General features: G+C 50.5%; 2 protein-coding genes across 4 annotated transcripts in view; both read left to right on the plus strand.

Moving 5' to 3' along the window:
• Window positions 1-23606, plus strand: part of ASAP3 (ArfGAP with SH3 domain, ankyrin repeat and PH domain 3) — a 43515-nt gene extending 19909 nt beyond the window's left edge. The window contains exons 2-25 of the mRNA XM_006196757.4: window positions 2187-2259; window positions 2350-2495; window positions 5436-5510; window positions 6707-6756; window positions 12597-12708; window positions 12941-13026; window positions 13476-13551; window positions 13731-13817; window positions 13993-14102; window positions 14987-15056; window positions 15384-15471; window positions 16661-16709; window positions 16806-16996; window positions 17075-17208; window positions 17472-17566; window positions 17734-17911; window positions 18861-18946; window positions 19110-19225; window positions 19819-19886; window positions 19981-20088; window positions 20223-20418; window positions 21275-21500; window positions 22072-22162; window positions 22485-23606. Coding sequence (XP_006196819.3) covers window positions 2187-2259; window positions 2350-2495; window positions 5436-5510; window positions 6707-6756; window positions 12597-12708; window positions 12941-13026; window positions 13476-13551; window positions 13731-13817; window positions 13993-14102; window positions 14987-15056; window positions 15384-15471; window positions 16661-16709; window positions 16806-16996; window positions 17075-17208; window positions 17472-17566; window positions 17734-17911; window positions 18861-18946; window positions 19110-19225; window positions 19819-19886; window positions 19981-20088; window positions 20223-20418; window positions 21275-21500; window positions 22072-22150 — 2499 coding nt within the window. The 3' untranslated portion in view covers window positions 22151-22162; window positions 22485-23606. The remainder of the gene's footprint in view (window positions 1-2186; window positions 2260-2349; window positions 2496-5435; window positions 5511-6706; window positions 6757-12596; window positions 12709-12940; window positions 13027-13475; window positions 13552-13730; window positions 13818-13992; window positions 14103-14986; window positions 15057-15383; window positions 15472-16660; window positions 16710-16805; window positions 16997-17074; window positions 17209-17471; window positions 17567-17733; window positions 17912-18860; window positions 18947-19109; window positions 19226-19818; window positions 19887-19980; window positions 20089-20222; window positions 20419-21274; window positions 21501-22071; window positions 22163-22484) is intronic.
• Window positions 23607-26912: 3306 nt separating this feature from the next.
• The window catches only part of TCEA3 (transcription elongation factor A3), a 33303-nt gene continuing 32973 nt past the window's right edge, over window positions 26913-27242 (plus strand). Inside the window, exon 1 of one of the 3 annotated variants that reach the window (XM_072975137.1) lies at window positions 26913-27143. In XM_072975137.1, the coding sequence (XP_072831238.1) occupies window positions 27075-27143 (69 nt within the window). In that variant the 5' untranslated portion in view covers window positions 26913-27074. The remainder of the gene's footprint in view (window positions 27144-27242) is intronic. The other 2 variants (XM_072975135.1, XM_072975138.1) reach the window with 2 other exon arrangements.

The following is a 27242-nucleotide window of genomic DNA, read 5'->3' on the forward strand; positions in this document are numbered from 1 at the left end:
CCCAGCCTAAGCATGTCCAGGCAATTAGCTAGCTTCCCAGAGCCCAATTCCAAGTTATTTGGAGAAAGAATCTGATTGGCCCAGCCTGGGTCAAGTGTCCACCCTGGTCCAGTCAACTCTGGCTTGGACAAATAAGGCAGCAAGGGCCCACTTGTAGAGGGGTTTTCAGAGAATGGGTGTCATGGGATAGGAAGACTCCTCAAAGGGTATATAGAACATGGACATAGATTTCTAAGGTCCATTGTCCGAGGACTTTACAAACCATCATTTCATTTACGTAAAGAGTTATTAAGCACCTTTGTGTGCTAGGCACATGGATCTGCCTTCTAGGGTTTTCTAAACATCTCTTTGGACTTTATTCATATCTTTAACCTGCATTATCTTTTGGAGTGAAGTCATAATCCTTAAATTAATCACCTCTTATCTTTCCCTTTCCAAGTTTCAAGGTGGGACTCACTTTGGCGAACACATATTTCCCCATCTGGTTCTTTGGGAACTACAGACATGTCTGTGTTCTCTCCTTCCGTCTTCGTCTCTCCAGTAGAAATGTCCGAGTTCTTCAGCTGAGTCAATTATGCCCCCTCTCCCCAGTCTCCCTAATTCCTTGAATTTCTTTCTTCAACCTGGGAATGGGCCTCCACTGGCTCCAAAAATGAAAGTATCTCAAGTTCATACTCAGGGAAGAGTCTGTTAGGTTTCTATTCCCTGGAGGAGAAGTACCCAGAATTTGATGGGTATTTCTAGTGTCAGCAGCAGCTGTCAAAGATCCAAGGTACTGTTCACTGAGGACTCACTCTGTGCCCAGCACCAAACTAAAGCCTTTATGTGTGTCATCTCATACCTGCAGTCCTCATAATAACCCTGAGAGGTAGGCATTATTTCCCCCACTATACACAGAGCTAATCAGGGAGCTCAGAGAGAATAGGCAACTTGCCCAAAGTCACACAGCATCTGGGCAGTGGAGCTGGGCTTCAAAACCAGATCCCTCGCCCTCAGAGGCTTCTCACATGCCCAAGGCTGCTGAGAACACTCCACATTGCCTCCAAGATCTGCCCTGGCAATGTCCTCCTGGGAGTAGCACTTAGAATCTTTGCAGATGCCATTCCAAATACGTTTACTGATTCTTGTCACGTTGAAGTAACTCTTTAGAGATCAAATTTTGATCCTATTATAGTCACTGGACAAAATAGGGAGGCTAGGGTCAGGGTGGGGCCACGTTGTGTGGATGGAGCACTGTCCTGAGGCACCCCCTCAAAGCCCAGCTCTGCTGCTACCCCACCATTTGACTCTGGGCAAGACCCTCCCCTCTCTTGGCCTCAGTTTCCTCATCTGTGGCTCTGCAGGCCCTTAGCAGCCCTAACATTCTATCATTTTCAACTTAACTATGCATTTCATAAGGATTTCATGAGGTTGGCAGCTCCTATACTCCACTGAAGGAGGAGTGTGTCTGGGAGGTTTCCATCCAGGCTGAGCCCCCCTGGGGCATGTGACTCCTGCTTCTCGCCCCACAGTCTGCTGTTGGTTCTGCAACCCCTGGACTTTGGGGTTGCCTGATATCATCCCACCAATTCTCTCCAGTGAGGGTTTAGTGTCCCCACCCCTGCCCTCCTCACCTCACTGTCCCCCAGTGGTATCCCAGTCTCTTCCTCCTTGTCCTCACATGACTGCTTATTGAATCTGGGATTTGGGGAACAAATGCCCCACCATCGGTATCTTTTGAGAATGTAGATATATCCATGTTCTTTCCTCTAGTATCTTGCTAAGTATTTTGTATGTGTTTGTCAAATCATTCATTCTCTCAGCAACTCCATAGTATCATCCTCATTTTGCAGATGAGGCACCCAAGGCCCAGAGAAGTGAAAAGAGTTGGCTGCACTGACATACTAGTTAGTGCCAGAGCTGAGAATCAAACCCAGGCCTGGCATACCCCAGCACGCCACGTGCCTTGGAATGGCTATGCTTACTTGGCCTGCATGAGGAGAAAAGCCTGGTCTTCCTGGAGTGGTGTGACTGGTCCGTGGTTTCCCATGGGGTCTGGGTGGAGAAGGGTGGTCTGTTTATGTTTGGCAGAGGGTGCAGGGGGAGCCGAGGGAGGAAACTCTGTGTGTGTTTGGAGGATGAGATCACGGAGTCAGGCACCCCACCCAGCTCTGCATCCCTGAACCTCTGTCCACGTTTGCTTCCAGATACTGGAAGGAGACCAGGCCATCCTGCAGAGAATAAAGAAGGCCGTGCGGGCGGTCCACAGCTCCGGCCTCGGTGAGTGAGCCCACGTGTTGCCCAGCCAGGCCCAGCAGCCCCTTCCCCAGCGCCAGCTTGGAGCTGACTCTGCGCCTCCCGGTCCCACAGGCCACGTGGAGACCGAGGAGCAGTACCGAGAGGCCGTGGAGTCCTTGGGCAACAGCCACCTGTCCCAAAACAGTCACGAGCTGTCCACCGGCTTCCTGAACTTGGCCGTGTTCACCCGCGAGGTGGCCGCGCTCTTCAAGAACCTGGTAAGGCCCTGCGCTTCTCTCACCCAGCCTTAGCCCAGGCTCAGGGTGAAGAGGGGTTGGTTTCCACCCTTCTTCCAGGTTGCCCTTGACCTCTAGTCTCCCTTGACCTCTGATCCATGATCTGAGGTCCCTTTCCACTTCTGACCTCCATCCACATTCTTCTCCCCGTCTGACTCCTTGCCTGTGTCTTCTCTCCCCTCTCCCCTCTCCCCCTCCTCTCTCTCCTCCCTGGTGAGAACTCAGAAGCAGAGGGGATCTCACAACAGGGACGAGCCCCACAGGGGACGGGTCCCTGGAGGAGGTTTGGAAGAGGGTGGGGGCAGGCCCCGGTGCACCCCTGCTGCTCCTCAACGCTCTTTATCCTCTGCTTTCCCAAACACACATGCTTTGTCCTCAAAGCCGAGAACCCACCTCCCCTCAGCAAGCTTCTCAGCTCCCGTATGTGGCCTATTGGCCGCAGGTTCCTCCCTGAGATTGCCTCCTCCCTGTCCTCTGAGTCCTCGCCTCAAGGTCACCCCAAGACACAAGCTCTTTCCAGGTGCAGGCACAGTTCTCTGTACTTACGAGTATTAGCTCATTTAACCCTGGAGCCCAGCTCTGTGGGGCTGCTTTTACTGCTCTCCCCACTGCATAGGCTAAGAAACTAGGACACGCAGTTAAGCAACGTGCCCAAGGACATACAGCTGGATTTGAACCCAGTGCCCGAGTACAAACTTGGCTGTGCCACCTCCCAGGAAAGCCTCTCTCCCTCCAGGCTTTTGGCCCAGCTTTTGTGGCTCAGGTCCCACTCAGGGCCCTCCCTGGCTGGCAGGGACCACATCATCTCTGTGAGGCAGTTTGCTTAGTGATCAAGCACCCAGACCTCAGGCTTAGACTCAGGCCTTGAATTCCTGCTCTGCTGCTCACTAGGTGTGTGACCGTGGGCTAGTCACTCAGTCTGCCTGAGCCTCATCTGTAAAATGGGAATAGCAGTTGTCCCCACCTCACCGAGTGTGATGAGGATTTCACAAGTGCCTGCTCCAGGGTGAGCACTCAGTAAGTGTTAGCTAATATTGCCATCTGCCATCATTTTATCTCTGTATAGCACTGCCTTGCACACTGTCCTGCACATAGAAGCCTTTAACAGTGTTTGAGTTCAACTGAATCAGTGACTCTTTGTCTTTACCTCTCCTCCCGTTGTTTCAGTCAAACGAGTGTTTGCTAGGTTCTACTCTGTGATGGGCATTGTACCAGAGACTGGTGACAGGGAAGAGTCAAGCTTGGCTTCAGAGAGCCACAGCCCAGTCAGGGAGAGAGGAACTGGGTGTGAGATGACACCAAGCAAGACCAGCCATGTGGCACAAACTCAAGGACCCAGCGGGTTGTGTCAGAGGCCTAGTGCTGCCATGGTTCAGAAAAGGGGAGGTCAGCATGGACCACAGGAAGAAGTAGTCAGGAAGGCTTCCTGGAGAAAGGGAGACCCCAGCTGTACCTTGAAAGGTGGGCTGATGCTATGAAAACAGTATGGAGATTCCTTAAAAAACTAAAAATAGAGTTGCCATATGATCCAGCAATCCCACTCCTGGACATATATCTGGAGAAAACTAATTTGAAAAGGTACATGTACCCCAGTGCTCACAGCAGCACTATTTACAATAGCCAAGACATGGAAGCAACATAAATGTCCATTGACACGTGATTGGATAAAGAAGTTGTGATATATATATTTATATATATATATAATATATATATTTTTGATATATATGATATATATATTATATATATATATAATGGAATACTAATCAGCCATAAAAAAGAATGAAATAATGCCATTTGCAGCATCATGGAAGTACCTTGAGATTATAATACTAAGTGAAGTAAGCCAGACAAATATGATATGGTATCACTTATATGTGGCATCTAAAAAGATAACACAAATGAACTTATTTACAAAACAGAAACAAACTCACAGACATACATAGAATACAAACTTATGGTTACCAACAGGAAAGAGGGAAAGGGATAAATTAGGAGTTTGGGATTAGCAAATACAAACTACTATACAAAATAGATAAACAACAAGGTCTTACTGTATAGCACAGGGAACTATATTCAATAGCTTGTAATAACCCATAATGAAAAGGAATATATATATGTATAACTGAATCACTATGCTGTACACCAGAAACTAACACAACACTGTTAATACACTATACTTCAATAAATTTTTTTTAAAGGTGGTCTGAAATATTAGGCCATTTTGAGTTGCCAAATGACAGATATTCAACTCAAACTACGTTTTGTTTTTTTTTTAATAATTCACTGGGCCCTGTAATGAGAAGTCGAGGTATGCAACTAGTTTTAGGTGCCTTCTCTTTCCCTTAGAGAGTTTCTCTGTTTAGTGGGTAGGATGGCCCAGCAGGCCTGGATTCATACCTTACAGAAGAAAGACAGTTTTTCTTCCATGACTTTGGCAGAAAAGTCCCAGGAAGGATCCTGATTGGCTGGCTTGGGTTACATGCCTGCTGCTGATCCAGTCACAGCCCAAGGATGGGGCACTCTGGTCAGCTCGGATTCCTGGGTTCACACTCATGTGACCACAGGAAAAGCGTTCCCACATTATAAGGGGAGTCGAGGAGCTATTCAGACAGAAACAACAGATGGGCACTGCAGATGGACCTCAGAGAGGAGAGGTGAGGGTGCTCCTGGCAAGGAAACAGAGAAGGGCTAGAGGCCGTGGAGCGAGCAGTGAGGTGATGACGCTGATTAGTCAGGGGAGGGGAAGAGCTTTCACGGGAGGCCGACCCCGCCATCCTCTTGTACCCCCAACCTTCTTGTCCTTCCCTCCCTCCTTTACCCTAGTGCTGCCTTTTGCTTTGTGATGCTTCACTGCACCTGAGCCCCTTGGGGCTGGACAGTCACCCAAGGTGGTGTCTGGGGGCGGTCTCTGCTTTTTTCCAGGTTCAGAACCTGAACAACATTGTCTCCTTCCCCCTGGACAGTCTGTTGAAGGGGCAGCTGAGGGATGGGCGACAGGTGAGTTTCCGTGTGGGGCGTGAGGGTACCCAGAGGCGGTGGGATAGAGCAAGGAGGGGGCAGGCAAGAGGCCTTAGGGGAGATTGGGCTGGGCTGAGGACAGAGGCCAAGTGAGGCTGTCACAGTGAGTATGCTGACCCCTTACTACTGACCCTCAGAAGGACAGGAGGACCTGGCTCTGGGGTGAACCTGGGATGGCCGACCTGCTGTCTGCCGGGGCCCTTATGTGAGATGGCTCGTGTGATCTTACAACAGCCCATCAGGGGGGTTTCTGTAGGTGCTGACATCCCCATGTTGCAGTTGAGGAAACTGAGGCTCTGGGAGTTTGGTAACTGCTTACAGTTTGCGTAATAGTCAGTAGGTGTGCCGAGGTGAGATTCCAGGCTCCTGACCCCGACGCCTGTCTGCTCTCTCTGCCCTTGGCTGCCCCTGGCTCCAAGCAAAGTAGAGCTCAAAGAAAGGGACAGAATAGTCTCCCTGGGAAGTCTGCCCCAGAAGGCCCAGGGGAGGAGCTGCCCCCTTTCCCCTAGAGGCTTCCCTCCTTGCCCCAAGCTGGGCACCAGCCTGGGAACCACCCAAACCAGACCGGCAGCTTTTTTGCCTGGCTGACTGGGGCACCTTGGAAGTCAGTGCTGTTGTGAAAGGTGTGAGCAGCCTGCTGGATGAGGCCCAGGCAAACTAGGCCAGGGATCAGGCAGGCCTCTTTGGCTTGCTGTGTGGCCTTAGGTAGACTTCTTAGCCTCTCTGTGCATAGGTCCCTCTGTCTGTACCTTTCCTGTTGAGAAGATGATCTAGTACCAGGCAGGAGAAAACAGTGAGATAAAGTTAGAGGAGGAGTCTGACTTTTGTCCTCCATCCTCTTTCTCATGGTGATCTCTGTCTTCTAAGGGAGGGAAATCAGGGCAGAACCTCAAAATCTCCCCATACCTGGAGCCTGGGCCCACCAATTCAGACTGATTATTGGCAACTATGGGAGGAGGGAGAAGGGGCTCAGCCCTCAGAAATGGAGTCAGTTGGATCTATTTGGGGGGTCAGGTTCGTAGTCAGGGCTATGGGGCGGGGCTCCTAGTTGGAGTGTGGCTCTGAGCAGTACAGGGGAGCACGCAAGCACCAGGTCCCCCTAATGGGGGCAAAGTTTACTGTTGATTCCAGACCCCAAGCACCCCTTTGGGCAAATTGTTCTTTTTAAACTACAGGATTCCAAAAAGCAGCTGGAGAAGGCGTGGAAGGACTATGAAGCCAAAATGTAAGTGGCTGCAGCCAGGGTGGTTTTTCCCAGAGACCGATGCTTCTGTGGCAGCAGGAGGCTGGATATTGGGAAGAACCTAAGTGCTGCCCAGACACGTCACCCAGAAGTGCATGGCACCTCACCCTCTAGGGGTGTTTATGGGAGGTGGTTTGTGCCCAGGTCTGATGGGAGTCTAGGGGCTGGACCACAAGACGACCAAAGGGGAGCTACTGTGAATGATGCTCAGAGACACATCTGTTCGGTGGTGCCAGACGTGGTCAGAGAGATGGAAAGGAGCATCCAGTCACTGAACACCTTCATGTGCGGGTCACCGAGCCTCTGCAGGAGGTATTAGTGTCCCAATTATCAGGGAAGGCATTAGAGGTTCAGAGAGGTTAAGTTACTTGTCCAAGGCCCCACAGCTAGGCAGAGGCGGAGCTGGGATTCATGCTCCTTGATCTTTTTCTGCAACACCAGGTGGTATCTATAAACATTTAGTTGAACATAGAGGAGGAGAGTCCATACCCAGGCCTTTTGTGTGCATCACACAATACTCCAGATCTCTCATTAGCTAGCAGGACATTATGGGGACAGTAGGATCATGGGTGCCCAGCGAGGACTCCTTGGGCTCTGCCTTCCAGACTCTGTCCAGGTCCCAGTCCCAGCCCTCTGCCAGGGCCCAGCCAGGCCCACCATACCTCAGAGCACTGTTTGCTCTTCTTTATAAAATTTTGGTTTCCCTTGCATTTTGCAAAAACAATATGTATTTATTATGAATAACTTAGAAAATATGGAGAAGTAGAAGAAGAAAAAATTGTAATCATTCATAGGAGAAGATTAGGATCATGTAGAGGAAAATCTAGTACTTCGCTGTTGTTTGAATTTTATATATATATATGTAGTCTGAGGAGCACTGTAATTTTATCACTTAAAAAAAGTGGGGGGAAGGGAAACTACCAAAAGCTAGGAGGAAAATCCTTCATTTCCAAGCCTAAAGTATTAACATCTTTCTAGTCATTTTCCTACTTATAAAGAAATATTTTTTATAAAACTGAGATCATAGTAATCATATTGGGGTTTTTTTTTTGCTTAAAAATAATTGTGACAATTCTCCTACATCATTACATTTTTTATATAACATCACTTAAATTGGTGTACGGTGCATAATCCATAATGTATTTAACCTACCCCTGCTGTTGGGGAAGCATCCTTGGAACTAAGTCCTTGCTCCCACCCATAATTATTTTTGTAGGTTCATTCCCAGAAGTAGATCCTAGAGCTTTGTTATTCCTCAAGCTCCCAGAGCCATGGGGGCCTCCTGAGTCTGAATGAAGGGCCACAACTCCTCTCTCCACTAGCATCTCCATCCACATTCCAGCTGTGGATGGAGATCTTGTGGTGAAGCATGTGGGATCTGTGATGGGCATGGCCATCTATTCCCATCAGAGGCCCAGGGAGGGGTATGGACACACAGGCAGGCTGTCTTTCTCTTTATGATTTGACGTGGGCTCACATGGCCTTCATCTTCCTGAGTTACCTTCACTAAGCCCTTAGCCATTAGGGCGTCGTTTATCACAGAGAAAGAATAAGCCCTGCCCAGCTGACCTCCCCCAAGGCAGCTCTGCTTTTGCTAGATTTGGAAAAATCTGATCTTGCCTGTGAGGTTTCATTTAAAGAAAAGACTCTGTAATGATGGGGAAATGGGCTCGGCTGAGGTTATTCAGTGAGTTATTGACAAGGCCTGGGTTAGAACCCAGGGCTTCTGAGTCCGGTGCCTTTCTAGCCATGCCCCATGGTCTCCTGGCTCCTGCTCACGTTACATGGGTTGAGCTACATGTCCTGGCACAGGCGTCTGTGTACATTCCTTTTATGAGGGCCCCGGGTATAGCTAGATATTAGCGAGCCATGAGTTGCTGTGTAATTCCACCTCATTCTTACCAAACCAGTCCGGCAGCAGCTGCAGGGGCCCAGGGCCCTGATAGCATCTGTCGAATACCACTGGGATTCTCCCCTCCTGGTTGTTCATACAGGAGGGTCCCCTCTCCACCTGGGGCTGCTAAGAAAGGCATCCCAGGCCCTGTGCAGGGGACAAGTTTATCTAGGCTGTTCTACGTACAGGGCTGTTTCCTCATGTGAAAAATGGGGCCAGTGATACCTTGTGGGGATGAAATAAGTGCAGTGGACATACAGTGCCTGGCACTGCAGTCTAACAGGTACTTAGTGGCCATCCCTCTGAGCCAGAACTGGGACCACAACGACACAGCAAGAGGCAGAAGCCCAGACCTCTGCTCCTAGCATTTCCCCAACCAGCCTGGGATTTTGCGCAATTACCTCCCTTCTCTGAGTCTCAGCTACATCTTCTGTAAAATAGGCTCTGACCATGATCTGTCAGAAAAGACACTGTCACTAGCTGAGGGCACCAGGCAGGGAAGGAGGGATGGAACGAATCTGAGCCACGGTGTTGGTTACCAGTGCCGTCCCCAAGGCTCTAGCATCAGGCAGACCTGGGTTCTAGCACTTACAGCTGTGGGACTTGGCCAAATGACTTCTCATTTCAGACTCAGGCTCCTTGTCTGTAAAATGGGGTAATAATTCCTGCCTCATGGGGTTATCGCTTTAGTGTGTGAAAGGTCTGGCAGAGAGCTCAACACAAAATTAGTGCTTAAAAATAAGTACTAATTATAGCAGCTAATATGTATACTTAAGAGCTTCCTTTGCACCAAGCACTGTGATAAGCTCTTTACATCTGTTGTCAGGTATTCCCCTTGGCAGGGAAAGGGGCTGTTATCCCCAATGTATAGGTAAGTAGTGAGGGAAAAATATACCATCACAATCCCTGCCTTAGTGGATCCCACTGGTTTGTAAGCAGGAAGAGAGGTGGGTCCAAAAATAATGAAAACACAAAGTGATGGTGCCATAAAATGGTGTTATGGTGGCAGTACAGGCAGGCAGTTTTGTTTGGGTGGAGGGAAGGGTGGTTGGAAGGGCAGTTAAAAAAGGCATCCCAGGAGAGGCGGTTCAAGGTGTCAGGTTCGTTTTGATTCCTTTCCTCTCCTATCTCCCTCCTTCCTGACCTCCCTACTCCACTGGTACCTGTTCCCCATCCCCTGAATAATGTTAGGCTGTTGTTGTGGGCCCCTTTTCTGGTGATCTCAGGCTTATTAGTAACTACCATTTCAGCACTTTAAACTCATTGTTTTATTTCATTCCTGCTGCATCTCCATTTCAAAGGAAATAAACATGTTCCTCACATTTGAAATGTTTATAAAACATCGGTGATCCTTTGAGGACAGGGATGGAATGAGCATTGCTGTTTTCTAGGTGTGTGTGCGCGGTGGTGGAATAAAAGCACTCCCAGCTATTAAGTTGAGCTGTATCAGGTCATCTCAGGTGATTATGTCAGAGTTTGTAGGGAAATCTTTGTAAATGACCATAGCTGAGGTTGAAGACAGAGTTATGGTAATTCACAAAGCCATGGATGGTACTTCACAGCTTATCTTTATCCTGAACTAACTAGCTTCTGTCCTTTAATCTCCAGGAGACCTTGCATCAAAAATAAATAAATAAATAAATAAATAAATAAATAAATAAATAAATAAATAAATAAATAAATAAATAAGAACTACCCTACACTAAAAAAAAATATCTAAAAGAGTCATCAAGTTATTAGTATAATCATTAGTATCATCATAATCCTGCCATTTATTGAGGCAAGGACTCATATACACCAGGGACTGCACTAAATGTTTCCCATGCATTAGATCATCTAAGAACTAGGTAGTATTAGTCTCATTTTTGAAATGGGGAAACTGAAGCTTGGAAAGATTTATAAAGGTAAAGTAAGCAAGGGAGCTGCCATTCAAACCCAGAATCCACATTTCTAGCCACCATACTATATTGTGGCTTCCTTTTTGTCCATTTACTCTGGAGCAGATGTCGTTCCATGTCAGTATGTACAGATCATCTTCATCCCTTTTAACAGCTGTGTAGTATTCATATATGTAGACATAGCATAATTTATCTAACCCCTTCCTCTTGATAGACATTTAGCTTATTTTTCATTTTTCCCTTGAATGATAAGGTAACTGTGTAGATGGGCACTTACTTCCCTGCCTTCTCCCAGCTGCTCTGCCCCCTTGCTCTCCTGCCCACCTTAGTGAGCTGCCTGGTTCATTGTTGCAGCTTAAGTCCAGCCATCACCTCTCTCTCTCTGCTTCTCATCTTCAGGTCCCAAAAGGCATCTTCCCTGGCCCCCAGGCCCATTCACAGAGTCAGTCTCTACCTAAGTCCACTAGCCTGCCATAGACTCCCTCTTGGGGTATCATAAAGCTTTATGAAAAATAACCACTTCAAAGAAAATTTAAAACGAACAAACAAAAACACAAAAAAATATCCTGCAGGACTCTGCTCCAAACCAGTGGTTTTCAGCCAGGGGTGATTTTACACCCCAGCCCTCACCCCTAGGAGGCATTTCTGGTTGTCACAACTGGGGAGATGCTACTGGCATCTAGTGTGTAGAGGTCAGGGATGCTGCCAAACTTCCTACACTGCCCAGGACAGCCCCCACAGCAAAGAATTATCTGGTCAAAATGTCTGTAGTTTCAAGGTTGAGAAACTGCTCTCTGGGTCACCAGGGACAGATTCTGCATATAAATACCATCCCAGAGGTCTGACCTCAGTAAGGCCCAGAACTTTAAAGCCAGAAGGAGCCTGAGAACTCAGTCTAGGTGATTGCTTCCTCAGTTTACAGATGGGAAAACTGAAGCCTAAGGGGCCTATAATATTATAGCTGTAATGTCTTCTGTATGCTAAGTCTCTTACATAATTTGTCTCATCTGGGTACAGATAAAGATCCCCATTTTCCAGATGAGGAGCTGAGGCTTGGAGAGGGGATGTGAAGCAGACATAAGGTTATTCCACATCTGTCTTCTTTGCTCAGGGCTGGCACCCACTTGGGAGCAAAACTGTTACGCAAGCGTCTCCTTTACACAGGATTCACAGTCACATGCACCCAGCCCCAGATGTGGAAATACTCTCCTGGCTGGGAGTGAGTGGTCTGATGGGTGTGAGATTGCCAGGAAACCGTTTACACACAGTTCCCAAACAGGGGAAACCACCAATCCTGAGATCCTTTTGGAGGGGAGGCCCGGGTTACTCTCAACTACAGGATGGGAAGTGCTTTCTGTCTTCATTCTTCACTTACAAAGAAAAGAACCCAGGTTTTCTAAACTTTAAATGGGAAGCTCCATGGCTTAGAAGAATGAAGACTACATGGTCCTAAATCCCTTCCAGCCAAATCAGAACTGGTCACCCCAAATCCCATCTGGTGCTATCTGAGCCCATCACATCCCTGCATAAAAACCTTCAATTCCTTCCTACTGCTCTTGGGATAAAGTCCAAGAACCTCAGCATGGTCTGAATTAGGCCCTGCGTGATCTGGCCTCTCTTTACCTCACCTGGAACCACCTCGCTCTCCATTTCTGCTCCGGAGCCCTGGTCTCCCTGCCTCCAGGCTGTCACATGGTCTGATCCTCCTACCCTGCCCCAGCTTCCTTCAAAGCAATTTTTCAGGCTTCAGATCTCAGCTCAAGCATCACTTCTTGAGCAGCCAGGTGAGGTCAGATCCCCCATTTTACTCTCCCATTGATCTTTTCACAGCTGTGATTTGATTCATGTCTTTCTCCCCCACTGGCCTGTGGATTCCCTGAATCCACACTGTCCATCGTTGTGCCCCAGCCCCACCACACAGCTGGGTCCCCTCACTCTCGTGTGTCTGTACAGAGAGGAGCAGGTAGAGATGGTGGGACATGCAAGGGGCTAGTGAGAGTTGTTCAGGCCTCTCTTTCCTTGGAGCCTAGGGCCAGGCTGGAGAAGGAGAAGGACCGGGCCAGGGTGACAGGAGGGAGCTCTGGGGAGGTGGCCCAGGACACACAGAGAGAGCGGCGCGTCTTCCAGCTGCACATGTGTGAGGTAAGGGGTGCCCCAGGGTGAAGGAGGGGTGGGGCGTGTCTTCCTGCCTGCATCCCTGAGCCCCCTGGGGCCCAGTCACAGACTCAGCCCAGGTCCTCACCAGATGGTGCTTGAGATGTCACCAAAGTTGGGTCATGGCCAAAAGAATTAGCCTGGGATGGGGCCAGCAGCCCCTTGTCCCCAGGATTCAGCTTCAGCTCACATCACATACCTTGCTCTGCCCTCTCCCCAGTATCTGCTGAAAGCGGGAGAGAGCCAGATGAAGCAAGGTCCCGATTTCCTGCAGAGCCTCATCAAGTTCTTCCACGCCCAGCATAAGTAGGTATCTCCCCATATCCCACCCCCGCCCCCACAGCCCCTTGCCCCTGAACCCTTTAGGCAATCCAGAACAAGTCTGTCCCCAGGGTTTGACAGACCCTCAAGGACTCTGTGTGTGTCTAGATCTCATTGGTAGTGCTTTTTCCAGCTGGTATTTATTGAATGCTCACCATGCATCAGGCACTAAATACTTTACACGTACGCCTATGAACAGCTACTGACATTATCCCCATTTTACATATGAGAAAACTGAGGCTCGGATTTGCTAAGATCACAGCTAATAAGTAGGATCTGGACACAGACACTGACTCCAGAGTCCCTGTTCTTGACTGTCACACTATACCACCCCCAGGTGTCCCAGGGTCCCTAGAGCACCTTCTCCCACACCTCTCGCTTCACTTCTCATTTTTATCTCTCTCTGGTCCCTTGTTTGGCTTCACACCTCTTAGCTTTTTCCAAGACGGCTGGAAGGCTGCTCAGAGCCTGTCCCCCTTCATCGAGAAGCTGGCAGCCTCCGTACATGCAGTAAGTTGGGCCTCACTTCTGGGCACGTGGTCAAGTCCCCTGTCCTTCCAGGAGAATCTGGCTGTGGAAGAGCTGGCTCCTGCCCAGAGAACAAGGCTACTGCCCTGCTGCTCTGGGTCTGGGCTCTGTACCTGGCACATCTGCTGGCTGCTGATGGGGTCCTGCCCTTTGTCCCATAGTTGCGTCAAGCCCAGGAAGAGGAGCTACAGAAGCTGACCCAGCTCCGGGACTCCCTCCGAGGGACGCTGCAGCTTGAGAGCAGAGAGGTCAGGCTCTGAGTCATCCCCAAACAATGTCCACCCTCAAGGCCCACCTTGAGGGGAGGGAGAGAAGGAAAATTCCACAGGGTCCCCCTATAAGTCTCCCTGAGTGAGACCCCTGCAGAATGGGGCTCTTCCCACCCAGATGCCCTGAGGTCTCCTTTGCTTGTCTGAGAAACAGGAGACTCTGAGCCGGAAGAACTCGGGAGGTGGCTACAGCATACACCAGCACCAAGGCAAAAAGCAGTTTGGGACAGAGAAGGTGGGCTTTCTGTACAAGAAAAGTGATGGGTAAGTGACTCAGAGAGCTCAAGTAACTTGCCCAAAGCCACACAGCCAATAAATGATAGGGCTGGGGGGAGCTGCCCAAAAGGACTGTTCTTATCATTTGTGTAGACCCTGAGGGTTCCGGGACCCTCCACTCTGGCAGGGCAAAATCATCAGAATCCAAGGCACATGACTTCTGCTAAAAATTGCTGGTTGCTTAAAGAAGAATAACAGCAGCAGTGAACAGTTTTTGAGCATTTATGCCATGGACAGTCTCCATGTCCTCACTCTTAGCCTCTACAATGTACAGAATGTGCCCGGAAATGAAAGCGTTGACTGTGCCTTGCTCCCTGGTTTAAAAAAATCAGTCTGTGAAAGGCCTTTGTGGGATCTGTTTAATTTTTTTTTGACTTACTAATCAGTTTTTATCAGATAATAACAACTTTGTTCAACCAATTAATATTTACCTCTTACAGGAAAAGTGTTAAGTAGCTTTGATCCTGAATTTTCTAATTTCATTTCGGGGTGTCAATATTTATCTTGCTTTGTCTTTAACCATGATTCATCTGTTGCATCTGTCCTTCCTCTCAGACTAGGAGATCCCTATGGTTGGAAGCTGTGTCTCCTCCATCAGACTAGGAGCTCTCAGAGGGCCAAGGTCACATGGTCCCATTCAGAATAAAGTTTCCCAGAGAGTGGGGCTGTGTTTCCTCTCTCTGACTGGGAGCTTCCTAAGGGCAGGGCTGTGTCCCTTCCAGCCCAGGGAGCCCAGGAAGTGAGGGATGTCTAAGTCAGGGGATGGAAGAGGTGAAGAAGTGGGGCCGGAGACCTGGTCCAGGACTCTATTTGCTGATACAGGGGAATCAGGTGTGAGCCTTGGTGACTCTTTCTATCCTTCTGGGCCCTAGAATTCGAAGAGTTTGGCAGAAAAGGAAGTGTGGAGTCAAGTATGGCTGCCTGACCATTTCACACAGCACGGTGAGGCCTGGAGGGGTGGGGGGCTCAAGGCATGATGGGTCCTCTCTCCTGGTGTTCAGAGCAGACAGATATCAAACCTTCCCTCTAAGACTGACCCCAAATCTGGCTCCAGGGAGCTGGAGATGAAACCCTATGGGAGGACAGATTGGACCCAAAGCCCCCAAGCTGGTGTTAGTCCACACTCCACATCCTTGAGGTGCTGGGAGATGGGAGACATAAACTAGAACATGGTGATTATGCCCATTTAACAGACTGGAAGACAGAGGCCTAAGAGTTTGGGAGGCCCAGAGAGTAACCTGTACAGCCTTTATCCCCAACTTCCCACAGATAAACCGGCCCCCAGTGAAGCTCACCTTGCTGACATGCCAAGTGAGGCCAAACCCTGAGGAGAAAAAGTGCTTCGACCTGGTGACCCGTGAGTCATCCCTGCCCCCTCCTCTGCATCTGCCCAGGGCTTCTGTAAGAGACCTGTCAGCTCCTGAGAGGTTCCAAATAGGGACCTGTGTCCAATTCTGCACATGTTTATCAAATAGCTGCTTTTGCAGGCATAAGACTCCTTAATTAAGCTCTGGACACTCTTTTTAGAGGCTTCACCTCACATCCCACATTAAATATTATCATTTCAGTAAAACATATTTAAATGGATTTCAGTAACTTGGCTTTCAAAATTATTATTACTTTAAAATGTTCTGTTTTCATCTTTTGGAGCCTTTGGTGACATGGGGGCCAGCACAGGCTGAGAATGACCTAGATCTGGTCCTCAGGGAGCTTTGTCTGGCAGGGGTGTGATGGGGGGACCAAAGACTGCAAATGATGGGGTGTGTCCAGAAAAGAGGTGCAGATATAGCACCATCAGAGACTAGAGAGAGGGAAGGCCTGCCCTGCTGTGGGGAATCGGGAAAGGCTGCTTGGAAAAGAGAGCATTGGAGTTCGGCTTCGAAAGACACAGAACATAGAGTTTGGGGGCAGAGAGGGGGACATTTCAGGAGACAGGGTTGGCGTGATGAAAGGCATGCAACCAGGAGAGTGGGTCCACCACTTTGGACAGGGTACAGGGTTCACATAGGGGTAGTGGGAGATGAGGCCTGGGAATGCCTCTCAAACCGTTGGACCTTATTTCCTGGCACTAGAGAACCATGGGAGGTCTTGGAGCAAGGGAGTGGTGTGATTGGAGCAGAACCTAGGCCCAATAATCCGGCAGCTGGTACAGGCTCAGGGAGGAGGGGGAAGAGGTGGGAAGCAGGAAGACCAGAAGGGAGGCTGTGGGGCTGAGTGGGGTGATGGCCATAGGTTCAGGGATACCCTGCCTCTGAGCTGAATCGGGGGTCCTGTGCCCTGGGAGACCTCGCCTGACCCTGGAACCTGGGCTTCACACAGAGGACCTTCTTGGGATCCTACTTTAGAGGTGACAGATGAGAAACTGCCCCCTCTGCTGGCCACTGTCATTACCCTCGCACTCCCAGTTTAGCAGAGCCTGGCCCCACAGGGAAAAAAGCTCCGTCTGGACCCAGCGGTTTGGGTGAGGGCTTGTGAGGGCTTCCCAGGCCCAGAGAAGGAAGGCCAGCAGGATTTCGTGGGCCAGACATCCCCTCCTCTCCCCACAGACAATAGGACATACCACTTCCAGGCGGAGGACGAACATGAATGTGAGGCGTGAGTGTCCCCCACGTCCAGCCTAGGGGTGGGGGCAAGGGAGCAGGGCCCCACCACTGCGAGTGTCATCCCCATGGCACCCTGCACACTCTGCAGGTGGGTGTCGGTGCTGCAGAACAGCAAGGACGAAGCCTTGACCAGTGCCTTCCTGGAGGAGTCCAGCTGCGGCCCAGGTCCCTGGGGGGGCGCCGGGCTGGATGGGGAGCCCCAGGACCTCACCAAGCTGCTCATCGCCGAGGTGAAGAGCAGGCCCGGGAACGGCCAGTGCTGCGACTGTGGGGCTACAGGTGGGGCAGGGCGAGGAGGGGAGTGGAAGCGGAGGGGAGGGGCCCACGCCTCCAGGCACGAGCTGCTTTACTTCTCAGACCCCACCTGGCTCAGCACCAACCTGGGCGTGCTCACCTGCATCCAGTGCTCCGGCGTCCACCGCGAGCTGGGCGTGCGCTTTTCACGCATGCAGTCCCTCACCTTGGATCTGCTGGGCCCCTCCGAGCTGCTGGTGAGGGCGGGGCGGGGCCGGAGGGGTTTGGGGGCGTGGTCTGATTGGGGGCGGGGCTTGGGCGACTGACTCAGCCCGAGCTTGTGGATCAGGTGGAACTGGGCAAGGTGGAGCAGGATCCAGACAGTCAGAAAGAGGATGGCCAGAGGCGGGGTCTGGAGCGGGAGAGAGGCTGAGGGGCGGGGCCTCTGGAGGCTCAGTCCTCCAGGGGGCGCTGTCCTAACCATCGGGTCTTAACCCCACCACTTTCCCGCAACCCTCAGCTGGCCTTGAACATTGGAAACACTCGCTTCAATGAGGTCATGGAGGCCCAGCTGCCAGCGCACGGCAGCCCTAAACCCTCAGCTGAGAGTGACATGTAAGGAGATTCTCAGATGGGGGGATCCTGGCTGAGGGATTTGGCTTCCTCAGCTCCCAGGGAGAAGTCTGGGGAAAAGGAGATCCGTTATCTCCTGTGGGATGGTTTCAAAGGTCAGCAGGGTGGAAATGGTCCTTGCCCTGACATCCTCTGGTTATTTTTGGCAGGAACGCCCGCAAGGACTATATCGTGGCCAAGTATGTGGAACACAGATTTGTGCGGCGATCCACCCCCGAGCCTCAGAAACTCTGGACGGCCATTTGCAACCGAGACCTCCTGTCTGTACTGGAGGCCTTTGCTAATGGGCAGGACTTTGGACAGCCACTGCCAGGGCCTGAGGGACAGGTGAGAACCCTCTTCAAGGGCCACTCATAACCCAGTCACACTTAGCACTCCCTCGTCCTCCTCCAGGACCAGCTCTTACTTCCTTCTGCCTCACCTCTGACATCTACTCAAATCCCACCCATCAGAGGGGTAAATGGGAGAGAGCACAACTTCACTCAGGCAATCCTGAGCCAAAATCCTGGTTCTGTCTTTTCTTAGCTGTGTGATCCTGAGCAGGTTACTTAACTTCTCTGAATCATTTTTCTCATCTGTAAAACAGGTTAATGATAGCACCCACAGGGTTGAAGTGAGAATTAAGTCATGTATAAAAGGGCCTGGTGCACAATATGTGTGCAATAAATGATAGAATCTTTTTTTCCTTGAATAGCCTTAGTAATGGGTAAGGGTGGGTCAGATCAGAGCAGGGAAGGCCATTGCATTGGTGATTCTAGTAACAAACATCACATAGGGAAAGGAGGAAAGGATATCAGAGACATTCGAAAGATTAAATTGACATGAGTTGCTGACTGGACATCAAAAATTGGATACCATGTCCTTGAACTGTCTATCTGATGTCTTTGTGGGGCTGTCCAGTGGGCATGGTGGGTGCAGCACTTAGGTAAGCTAAGAATTTGGAGCAGCCTACACACCAGTATAGCTGAAAGCTTGAGGTTATTTGAGGTCTGGGGCGGGGCAGTGAGAGAGAGGAGTGGAGGAGTCCAGGGCCAAGAACCAAGTTTGGGAAACACCTTCTACTGAGGGAAGAGGCGGCAGAACCACTGAAGGAAGCAGTGATGGAAGGGTCTTTCCCCCTCCTCCCAAATGTGAGGGTCCATGTTCAGTCTCCTCTCTCAGAAGTTCTGGCAGCTTCATATCTGGAGGTGCTAGGGTCAGCAAGAGTTCAAGAGGGTAATATTGGGTGGGGAGCAGGTGAACTGGGGGAAACTCAGAGGTGTGGACGTGTGTTCAGGCACCTGGAGAGCTCGCCCTGCACTTGGCTGTCAGAGTCGCCAACCAGGCCTCCCTGCCCCTGGTGGATTTCATCATCCAAAATAGGTGAGAGCCTGCCTGCCCGTCTGCCCATCTCCTCACGCTCCCCTTTCCGTCCTCTTCTCCGCATCTCTTCCCTCCTTTCCTCTCCCTCTTTCCTCCCTTACTTTGACCCCCTCACCTGTCTGTTCCCTTCCTTCCTCCCTGCCCCTCCCCACCCCTCACCCAGTGGTCACCTGGATGCCAAGGCTGCTAACGGGAACAGTGCCCTGCACTGCGCTGCTCTCTACAACCGACCCGACTGCCTCAAGCTGCTGCTGAAAGGGAGAGCCTCGCTTGGCACAGGTAGGGCTCCAGCATCTCCACCATCAGACTCTCATTCCTCTCTACCCTTTGTGGGGGACTTCCTGCCTTATTCCTGCACTGATAACAAACTTGGACTTTGCAGACAGATGGGTTCTAATCCTGGCTCACTTCTGACCACCTCTGTGACTTTAGGGTTTGTCCATTCATCTCTTGAACCTCAGCTTCTTCATCTATAAAATGGGAATAATACCACTGACCAAGTAGACCTGCTAAAAGGATAAAATGAAATAACGTTTCTGAAAGTACCTAGTCAAATAAACATTAACTGAATCTGAATAATAGTGGTTGTATTAGCTGCCATTTACTATTCAGCCTGTACCTGGTAATGTGCCAAGTGCTCTATGTATAGTTAACTCATTCAGTCTTCACAACAATCCTCCCAGTGAGTTACAAGTATCATACTCATTTCATAAGGCCCAGAGAGGTTAAGTCACTTATCCAAGGTCACACAGCCAGAAGTAGCAGAGCCAGGATTCAAACCCAGACAATCTTGATTTCAAAGGCTCATCTTAACCTCTGAGCTATAATGCCTCTTTGACCCTGACCATGACCCCTGACTTTACCCCTCACAGTGAACGAGGCAGGAGAGACAGCTCTGGACATAGCCAGGAAGAAGCAGCACAAGGAGTGTGAGGAGCTGGTGAGGTCTAGGGAAGGAGAGGCAGCCCTTGACCCTTTCTCTCTCTCCACTGAGCCCCTGACCCTCTGAACTGCCAAAGCTTTGTTTTTGGCAGCTGGAGCAGGCCCAGGCTGGGACCCTCACCTTCCCTCTGCACGTGGACTACCCCTGGGGAATCTCCACTGAGCCTGGCTCTGACAGTGAGGAGGATGAGGAAGAGAAGGTACGTCTCAGCCCTTGTCTTTCAGGCCTCCAGACAGCAGAAGGAAAGAGCCAGATGGGACCTGATGTGGGGAGGAGTGGGGCTAAGCTAGAGGAACCAAGGCTGTCCTCCTTCCCACCCTTTTGCCCCAGCAGCGCTGCCCTCTGAAGCCCCCAACCCAGGTCCGCTGGGCCAGTGGGAGGCTGGATATCAGCAACAAGACCTATGAGACCATCACCAGCCTGGGATCAGCTGTCCCTAAGAACCAGAGTGAGGATTGCCCCCCACCTTTGCCGGTCAAAAACCCTTCTCGGACCATGGCACAAGGGCGTGCAGGACATGCCAGTGGAGGTATGGTTGGCTGCCGAGAAAAATGCTTCTCATACCATTCACTGAGGGCCTACTGTGTGCTGGGGCACTGAACTAAGAATGCTTTGTTAGTCCATATCATCCTCACTGCCACCTGTCAGATAGGGGTTCTCATCTCCCCCTAACAGGTAGAGGAAGAGATGTTAAGTAATATACCCAAGATCCCACAGCTAATAAGTCCCTGATGTGGGCTTCAAAACCAGTCTGTCTTATCCCAAATCCCTCAATGCTTCACTTAAATATAAAGAGAGAGAAGCATTTATTGAGCATTCACTGTGTCTCGAGTCCCTTGGGGCCTACTGAGACACAGTCTAGTAGGGGAGATAAAAACTGGAATGTAATTCATTATACTATAAGACACAGTGTGATATAGAATATAAATCCCAAAAGGACAGAAGCAAGTTTTGTTGACTGCTGTTTCTCTAGCACCTATCACAGTGCCTGACTGTTGTCAAAAACTATTTGTTGAGTGAATAAGTAAGCTTGTTCTGGGAACTCAAGAGAGAGAAGGAGCCTATCCTGTTGGATTGATGGGAAGGCTTCTCCATGGGGGTAGCATCAGAGCTGAGCCTGAGGGATGAGCAGGAGAGTTCAGATCAAGGAGAGGGTGAGAGCAGAAGTGAAACCATGAGTCAGTGTGGCCCTGGCCATCATGAATGAGTGGGGTGAACAATGAGACTGAAGCATGATGGGGAAGAGTTGAAGCAAAGTGCTGGAAAGGGAGATGGGGGTGGGGGGAATTGGGAGAGAACCATGATACATCCCAGAGGCCAAAAACTGCTTTGAAATTGAGCATGGAGTAAGTGATAAAGACGGGCTTTATCACTTCTGATTTCAGATCGTTCTGAAGTTCCCAGCCTGAGCTCGGAGTCCCCTGGGGCCTCTGAGAGCCTGGGCAGTCCAGCCTCCTCCTCCTCTAGCCTCACAAGCCCGGCAGAATCTGGAGGTCCCAACCAAACCCTACCCAGCTCTGAAGAGGGCCTCTGGGAGCCCCCGGGCCCCTCCCGACCCAGTCTGACATCTGGAACCACCCCTGCAGAGATGTATCCCCCTGTCAGGTTCAGGTTGGTGAGCTGGGCAACCTGGGCAAGTCTCCTGACCTCTCTGAGCTTCCATTTACTTCCCCATCTCTACACAGCACCTGCCTAAAGATTGGAATACCTTCCAGCCCCTAAGCCCATTACTGATACAGAAATGCTGGACCTTAAGTGGAGGGTGATTGGACCCCTCCCCACTTCACACACCTGCTCCCGAGTCTGGCCTGGAGAGCTGGGGAGAAGTCTGGGGCTCAGACTGCTGAAGATAGAGTATCGAAGGCCCTGTCTGTGTGGCTTGTTCAAGGGCTCACAGTGGGGTCTTCTCTCTGTCCCCACCTCTAACCCAGGCTCCAATTCTCCCTTCCTTGTAAACCCTTTCAGTTAGGAGTTCTGGAGTAGACATGGGGAAATTTCCAGAGCCCTCCAGAGGTCAATTTCAGGCTTCTGGGGCCTGAGATAGACACTGCCTCGGGGCCTCGTGGACTCACTACCCACCCGTCCTAACCCCCCAAGCCTTGCTCTATGTCTGAGCCCTTTCCTCCGACTCTAAGGGGCTCTCTGGACACAAGGGTCACGTTGGCCTTTCCCTGCCTTCCAGCTCTGAGAGCACTCGCTCCTATCGGCGGGGGGCCCGCAGCCTGGAAGACTGTCCTTCAGCCAAGCAGCCTCTACCCTGAAGGAACATGCCGGTAGGACTCCGGGACTGTGGTTTGAGGGGCGGTGACAGGGTACCTGAGAGGCAGAGTTGATCAAGAGTAGGCATATTACAACAGGGTATCCATCACCCAGCATTTAGTTGATGCCTGTTGTTGAGACATGTGATAATAAGAACCTGGGCTCTGAAGTGTGAAGGTCTTGGAAAAGTGGCTTCATTTCTTCAGGCCTCAGTTTCATTATCTGTAAAATAGAGATAATTTCATCTACCCACAATAGGACAGTTTGAAACTGAGATAAATAGCTGGTATATAATAGGTGCTTAGGAAATGTCAATTTTCCTCCTTCTCTCCCCAGGGTGGCTTCACTGAAGGAGATGGCTCAAGGACTGGGGTTCTCTCCACAAGTTCTGTGCAGCTTTTGCAAGAGTAGCTCCTTGCTGGCCCTCACGTGCCTAAACCACCCGGATGCAGAGCCCAGCGTTCAGAGCTCATCAGACCAGGGCTGTGTTTCTTCCATCAGTCTGGGGAGCTCCAGCCTGCCTTCATCATTCTGCAGACCAGGGATTCTGCCAGACTAGGGACTGCCTTCTCAGCCATTCATTAGCCTCATGTTCTTTGACTGAGCTCCAGCTCTTTGTCCATTCCTGTGCTAGGCATTACACACGCCACAGGAATAAGACAAGGGTCCTGCAGATGTGGTCTCTTTCTGGGCAGCTGGTCCCAAGAATTAGGCTTGGAAATGGGCAGGGCTAGATTCCAGAGGATGGTTCTGGGATCAGGGGCAGAATGACAATCAGTTGGCTTACACCTGAGTAACACTGCACTTGTGTCCTGCCCATATCCATTCTGGTTGGTCAGTGCCCATGCTGTACTGGCTGTTAAATAAATATTCTGATTATCACTCCTTTTGAGGGACAGCACAGCCTTGTGGGGACCTCTGCTAGATTCCCCAGCCAGGAAGTAGAGTAGGGCTTACCCCTATTTGCCTCTCTCCTTGATTTAGCAAGAAGGAAAAGAATGGTCTGGAAGGATTAATCCATACTTCTCTCCTCTTTCTCTTGGTCAACTCAGGAGCCTTCCAGTCTCAGGGGAGGAAAGGGCCACGAAAGGAGGGGGATAGAAGTGGGAGAGCAGAAACTTACAGATTCTGCTTCCTAGTGCCAGAAAACCCACCATTGCTTTCAGCCCCATATTGGAAAACAGATACACCTAAGCCATCATCAATCTCTAACACATCAGCTTTATGGGCACTGGGCGCTGAGCCCTGGCAGGGATGGACCAGGACAAACAGGGAAGCCAAAGGATTCCAATGGCCAACGCAGCAGCCTGGCCCGGGAGGCCAGGCTGTTTACCCTGGAGATCTGACAGGTCTGTGCTCCTACAAGAGCAGTGTTGTTTTCAGAGCCCCTGGTGTCTGGTTTTGTTCATCTCAGACTTGTTATTTCACTCATCTCTAATAAAAGATTTTTTGAGTAAATTCCGGTGGCTTCATTTCTGTGCTGTGAAGAGCCATAGGGAAGGGGGTTTTAGGGCTTGGAATTCTGTCTCTGGACCTGGTAAGGGGGACAGCCTGGTGCAGAGCAGTGTTTTGCAACCAGGGGCAATTTTGCCCCAGGAGACATTTGGCAAGACAGAAATATCTATTGTCCCCAACTGGAAGGTGCTGCTGGCATCTAGTGGCTAGAATTCAGGGATGCTGCTAAACATCCTTCCATACACAGGCCACCCCCACCCCCAAAACAGCGAATTGTCCAGTCCAAAATATCCGTAGTGTCGAGGCTGGGAAACCCTGGTGTAAGGAAAAGAGCACTGGACTAGGAGTCTGGAGACCTGCAGTTTGGCTCTGCCGCAGTCTCTGTTTCAGTTTTATCTCGAGACAAGGGTTTGGGGAAAGTTACTTATTTGTGAGGTGATCTCAGGAAGCATAATGAAGGAGTAGGGAACTGAAACAGAAGGTCAAAAAGCAGGAAAGAGTATATTAATGAGGGGGTGCCACCGTGAGCAACAAAGGTATATTGAGTTGGAGACCTTTGAGAGACTATATTGGGTAGAATATGCCTTCAACTCCTCCCATCAAGAGTGAAGAAAGTGGTGTATTTATCACCAACTCTGGTCTCTCAGTGGTTCCAGGATCCTTTCTGGGGGTGTTATTTCCTAATTCTTAACTTCCAGCCTGCCCTGAAGTCTGCAGTCAGATGCAGAGAGCTGTTGGAGGCATGTCCAGCCATGGCCTGCTGGTGACCTCCAGGTGGACAGGTAGGTGGAGAGGATAATAGTGGATCCCGACCATGTCTGATATGGTTGAGCAGTGCAACTCTGGACCTTACTGGGACTCAGTCTTCCAATCTGTACAAGGAAGGGATTGAACCCCATGTTTTCTTAGGATCGCTCAAGCCCCGATGAAGTATTGTCTTCTTTTGACGTCACACAACTCACGGTGGGAACTGGGTGGAAGTTTGAGGAAAATCAAAGCTGCTTTTTTTTTTATAAGGCAATCCTAAGTAATTGCAGACAGCTGTCCCTTCAACCCAGAGGGGTTTGCCTGGGGGGTTGGCCAAGAGGTTTTAGTCTAACCTAAAAGTGGCCTACAGTGCTTTGCGTGATTAGGCCCCACCCACCTCTGACTTTCTGCCTCTCCCCTCCCCACACTCCTCTTACTTCTGTGCTGTAGACACACCAATTTTTTGGTTCTTTCAACCCTGACACACCAAGCACCCTCCCTTCCCTAAGCTCTGCACATTTGGAACTCCAGGAGGACTGTTTTTTCCCTCTCAGGATGCTCAAGGCTAAAACTGCCTGGCACATACTAGGTGCTCAATAAATACATGAATGAATGAATGTTTCTTCTTCTCTTAAGTTAACTTTCCTCCTCCTCCCCCCAACTCCTACTCAGCACTTCTGCCTAAAGTTTAAACTTCATTTCTTCAGACATGACACCCCGACTGGTACAGGTCCCATCAAATATGTCCATAAGGTATCCCCCACTTCTTCCTGACCCTCACCTCAGTTGTGATAACGTAGAATTGATGATGTCTACATTTGTTTAAGCTTTTTCTTACCCACAGACTGAGTTTCAAGCTTTCTGGGGCTGGGTCTGTCTTGCTCATTGCTTGGACATTCAATACATATTCGTTGAATAAATGAAAAACTCACTCCTTCCTACTTTGGTCCCAGGTCACACAGCAGCAGTTAGAAGTGTTAGTCAAAATTTTAGAAATGGAGACCTGATTGGAGAGAAAAGGTGTTTATTTGGGAGTTGTTAGCCCTGCAGCCTGTGAGACACAGATTCAAGAAGCATTTGAATTTTTTGTTCTGCGTGACTACAAAATGGAGGAGGCCTATAAAGACAAAAACCACAGGTTACAGTTAGTTACAGGAACTCTTTGTTATCAAGAATTATAAATTTCTTGCGTTTTTAATTTTTTTTCTTCTTGAGGGGGAGGTCATTAGGTTTTTTTCTATTTTTTTTTTCATAGAGGTCCTGGCTAAGCAGGCATCCTACCACTGAGCTATACCCTCCCCCTAGGAGCTGGCAAGAAGTAAAGTGCTTATTAAGTAAGGATCAGTCGGGGTCTGAAATGGTTACACAGTTACAAGGGGAGAACTTGAGAACATAAGGTTTGCAGCTGGCAGGTGTTGTTCTGAGTACTCTTGGTAGTGTCCTTCGGTCTTGTACAGTTCAAAGAAAGTTCAGGTTATCAGTGGTGCAGAGATGTGTCTGAGACCAGATCCTCAATGGCCACCCGACTTCATTTTTGTATGCTTGAACTGTGATCATTCCATTTTAATTTAAGTTTGTCATCAGAAACCAGACAAGTCCATTCTGTGACCAGGGATTGGGGTTCTCTAAAGTTCTCTCCCGGAAGTCTGGAGATTTCATTGAACACCCCAACCTACAGCTCCCTACCCTGCACACACTGTGGACCACTTTTCATGCATCCCCTCCAGGCCCATAAGTAGCCTCTCCCTCCCCACGCATAGATTATTTTCTGTCAATTAAGCTCACTTGTTTAGGAAGGGATCTGGGTCTGCTGGGAACACTTCAAAGGTCCTTCCACAGGAACACAGATGTGTGCACAGCTGTGGGGGCACTGTTCCGTCTCCTCCCTTCCAGACCCAATCCCACTGGGGAGGCAGTGTTCTGACCCTGAATAAATAAAGAGCATCCATGCACTTGGATCCATATTTTTTGAAGTTTGGTGCACTTAAGAATCTCCCAAGCTCTCACTATTCAGAGTGCAGGCGTGGGACCAGCAGCACCAGTAGCACTCGGGGAGCTTGTTGGAAATGCAAAACCTTGCTGTAACAAACCAAGTTGATGGCTACAGTGGGCCTAGATACACGCGTGTGCACAGGCTGTGTGCACAAATGAGTGAGCACAGGTTAGGATAGGGTTGGATTTAATGATCATGCAAAAATAATATAATTCGAGTGCACCAAATTGCCTCCACTTGGACACAGGCACGCTTTGGGCGGCAAAGGTGCAGAGACACGGGAGCCCAGGACTCTTCCCGGAGCTCCCAGGGCACCCTCGGGCGCCCTCCTCGCCGCGACAGCCTCTTGTGTCCCGGGACGACAGCCTCCCCACTCGCTAGAGCCTTCCTTCCCAAACCTCCCTTCAGCTCCCGGCCCCCCCCAGGACCAGCCTGGGGCGCAGGGCCCGCTGTCCCAGCCTGTCCCTCTCAGGAGGCCCGACTGGCGGGCGCGGGCAATCTTTGCCCGGGCGAGTCCTTGAAGTCTATATTTAGTGCACGCCACCCCTCCCCCACTGTCGGGAGGCGGGCGGCCGAGGGGGTGTGGGGGGAGAGCCCCGCCCCCGCCGGCCGTGCGTGTCGGGTGTGTTTGGGCCCGCGAGGGTGGCGCACCCGCCGCCTTTGCGCCTCCCACCCCCGAAGTCTGGCTGCGGCCCCTGCGCCCCGCGCCCCGCCGGGCGTCGCGGGCCGACATGGGCCAGGAAGAGGAGCTCCTGCGGATCGCCAAGAAGCTGGAGAAGATGGTGGCCAGAAAGAACACGGTGAGGCTGCAGAGTTCGGGCCACAGCCCCCGGGAGGCGCGGCGCGTGCGAGCCGGGAGTCCCGGGGGCGCGTGCTGGCTGGGCGCCCGGGAGGCGCGT

This window comes from Vicugna pacos, chromosome 13 (genome assembly GCF_048564905.1).
Source record: "Vicugna pacos chromosome 13, VicPac4, whole genome shotgun sequence".
Taxonomy (NCBI): domain Eukaryota; kingdom Metazoa; phylum Chordata; class Mammalia; order Artiodactyla; family Camelidae; genus Vicugna; species Vicugna pacos.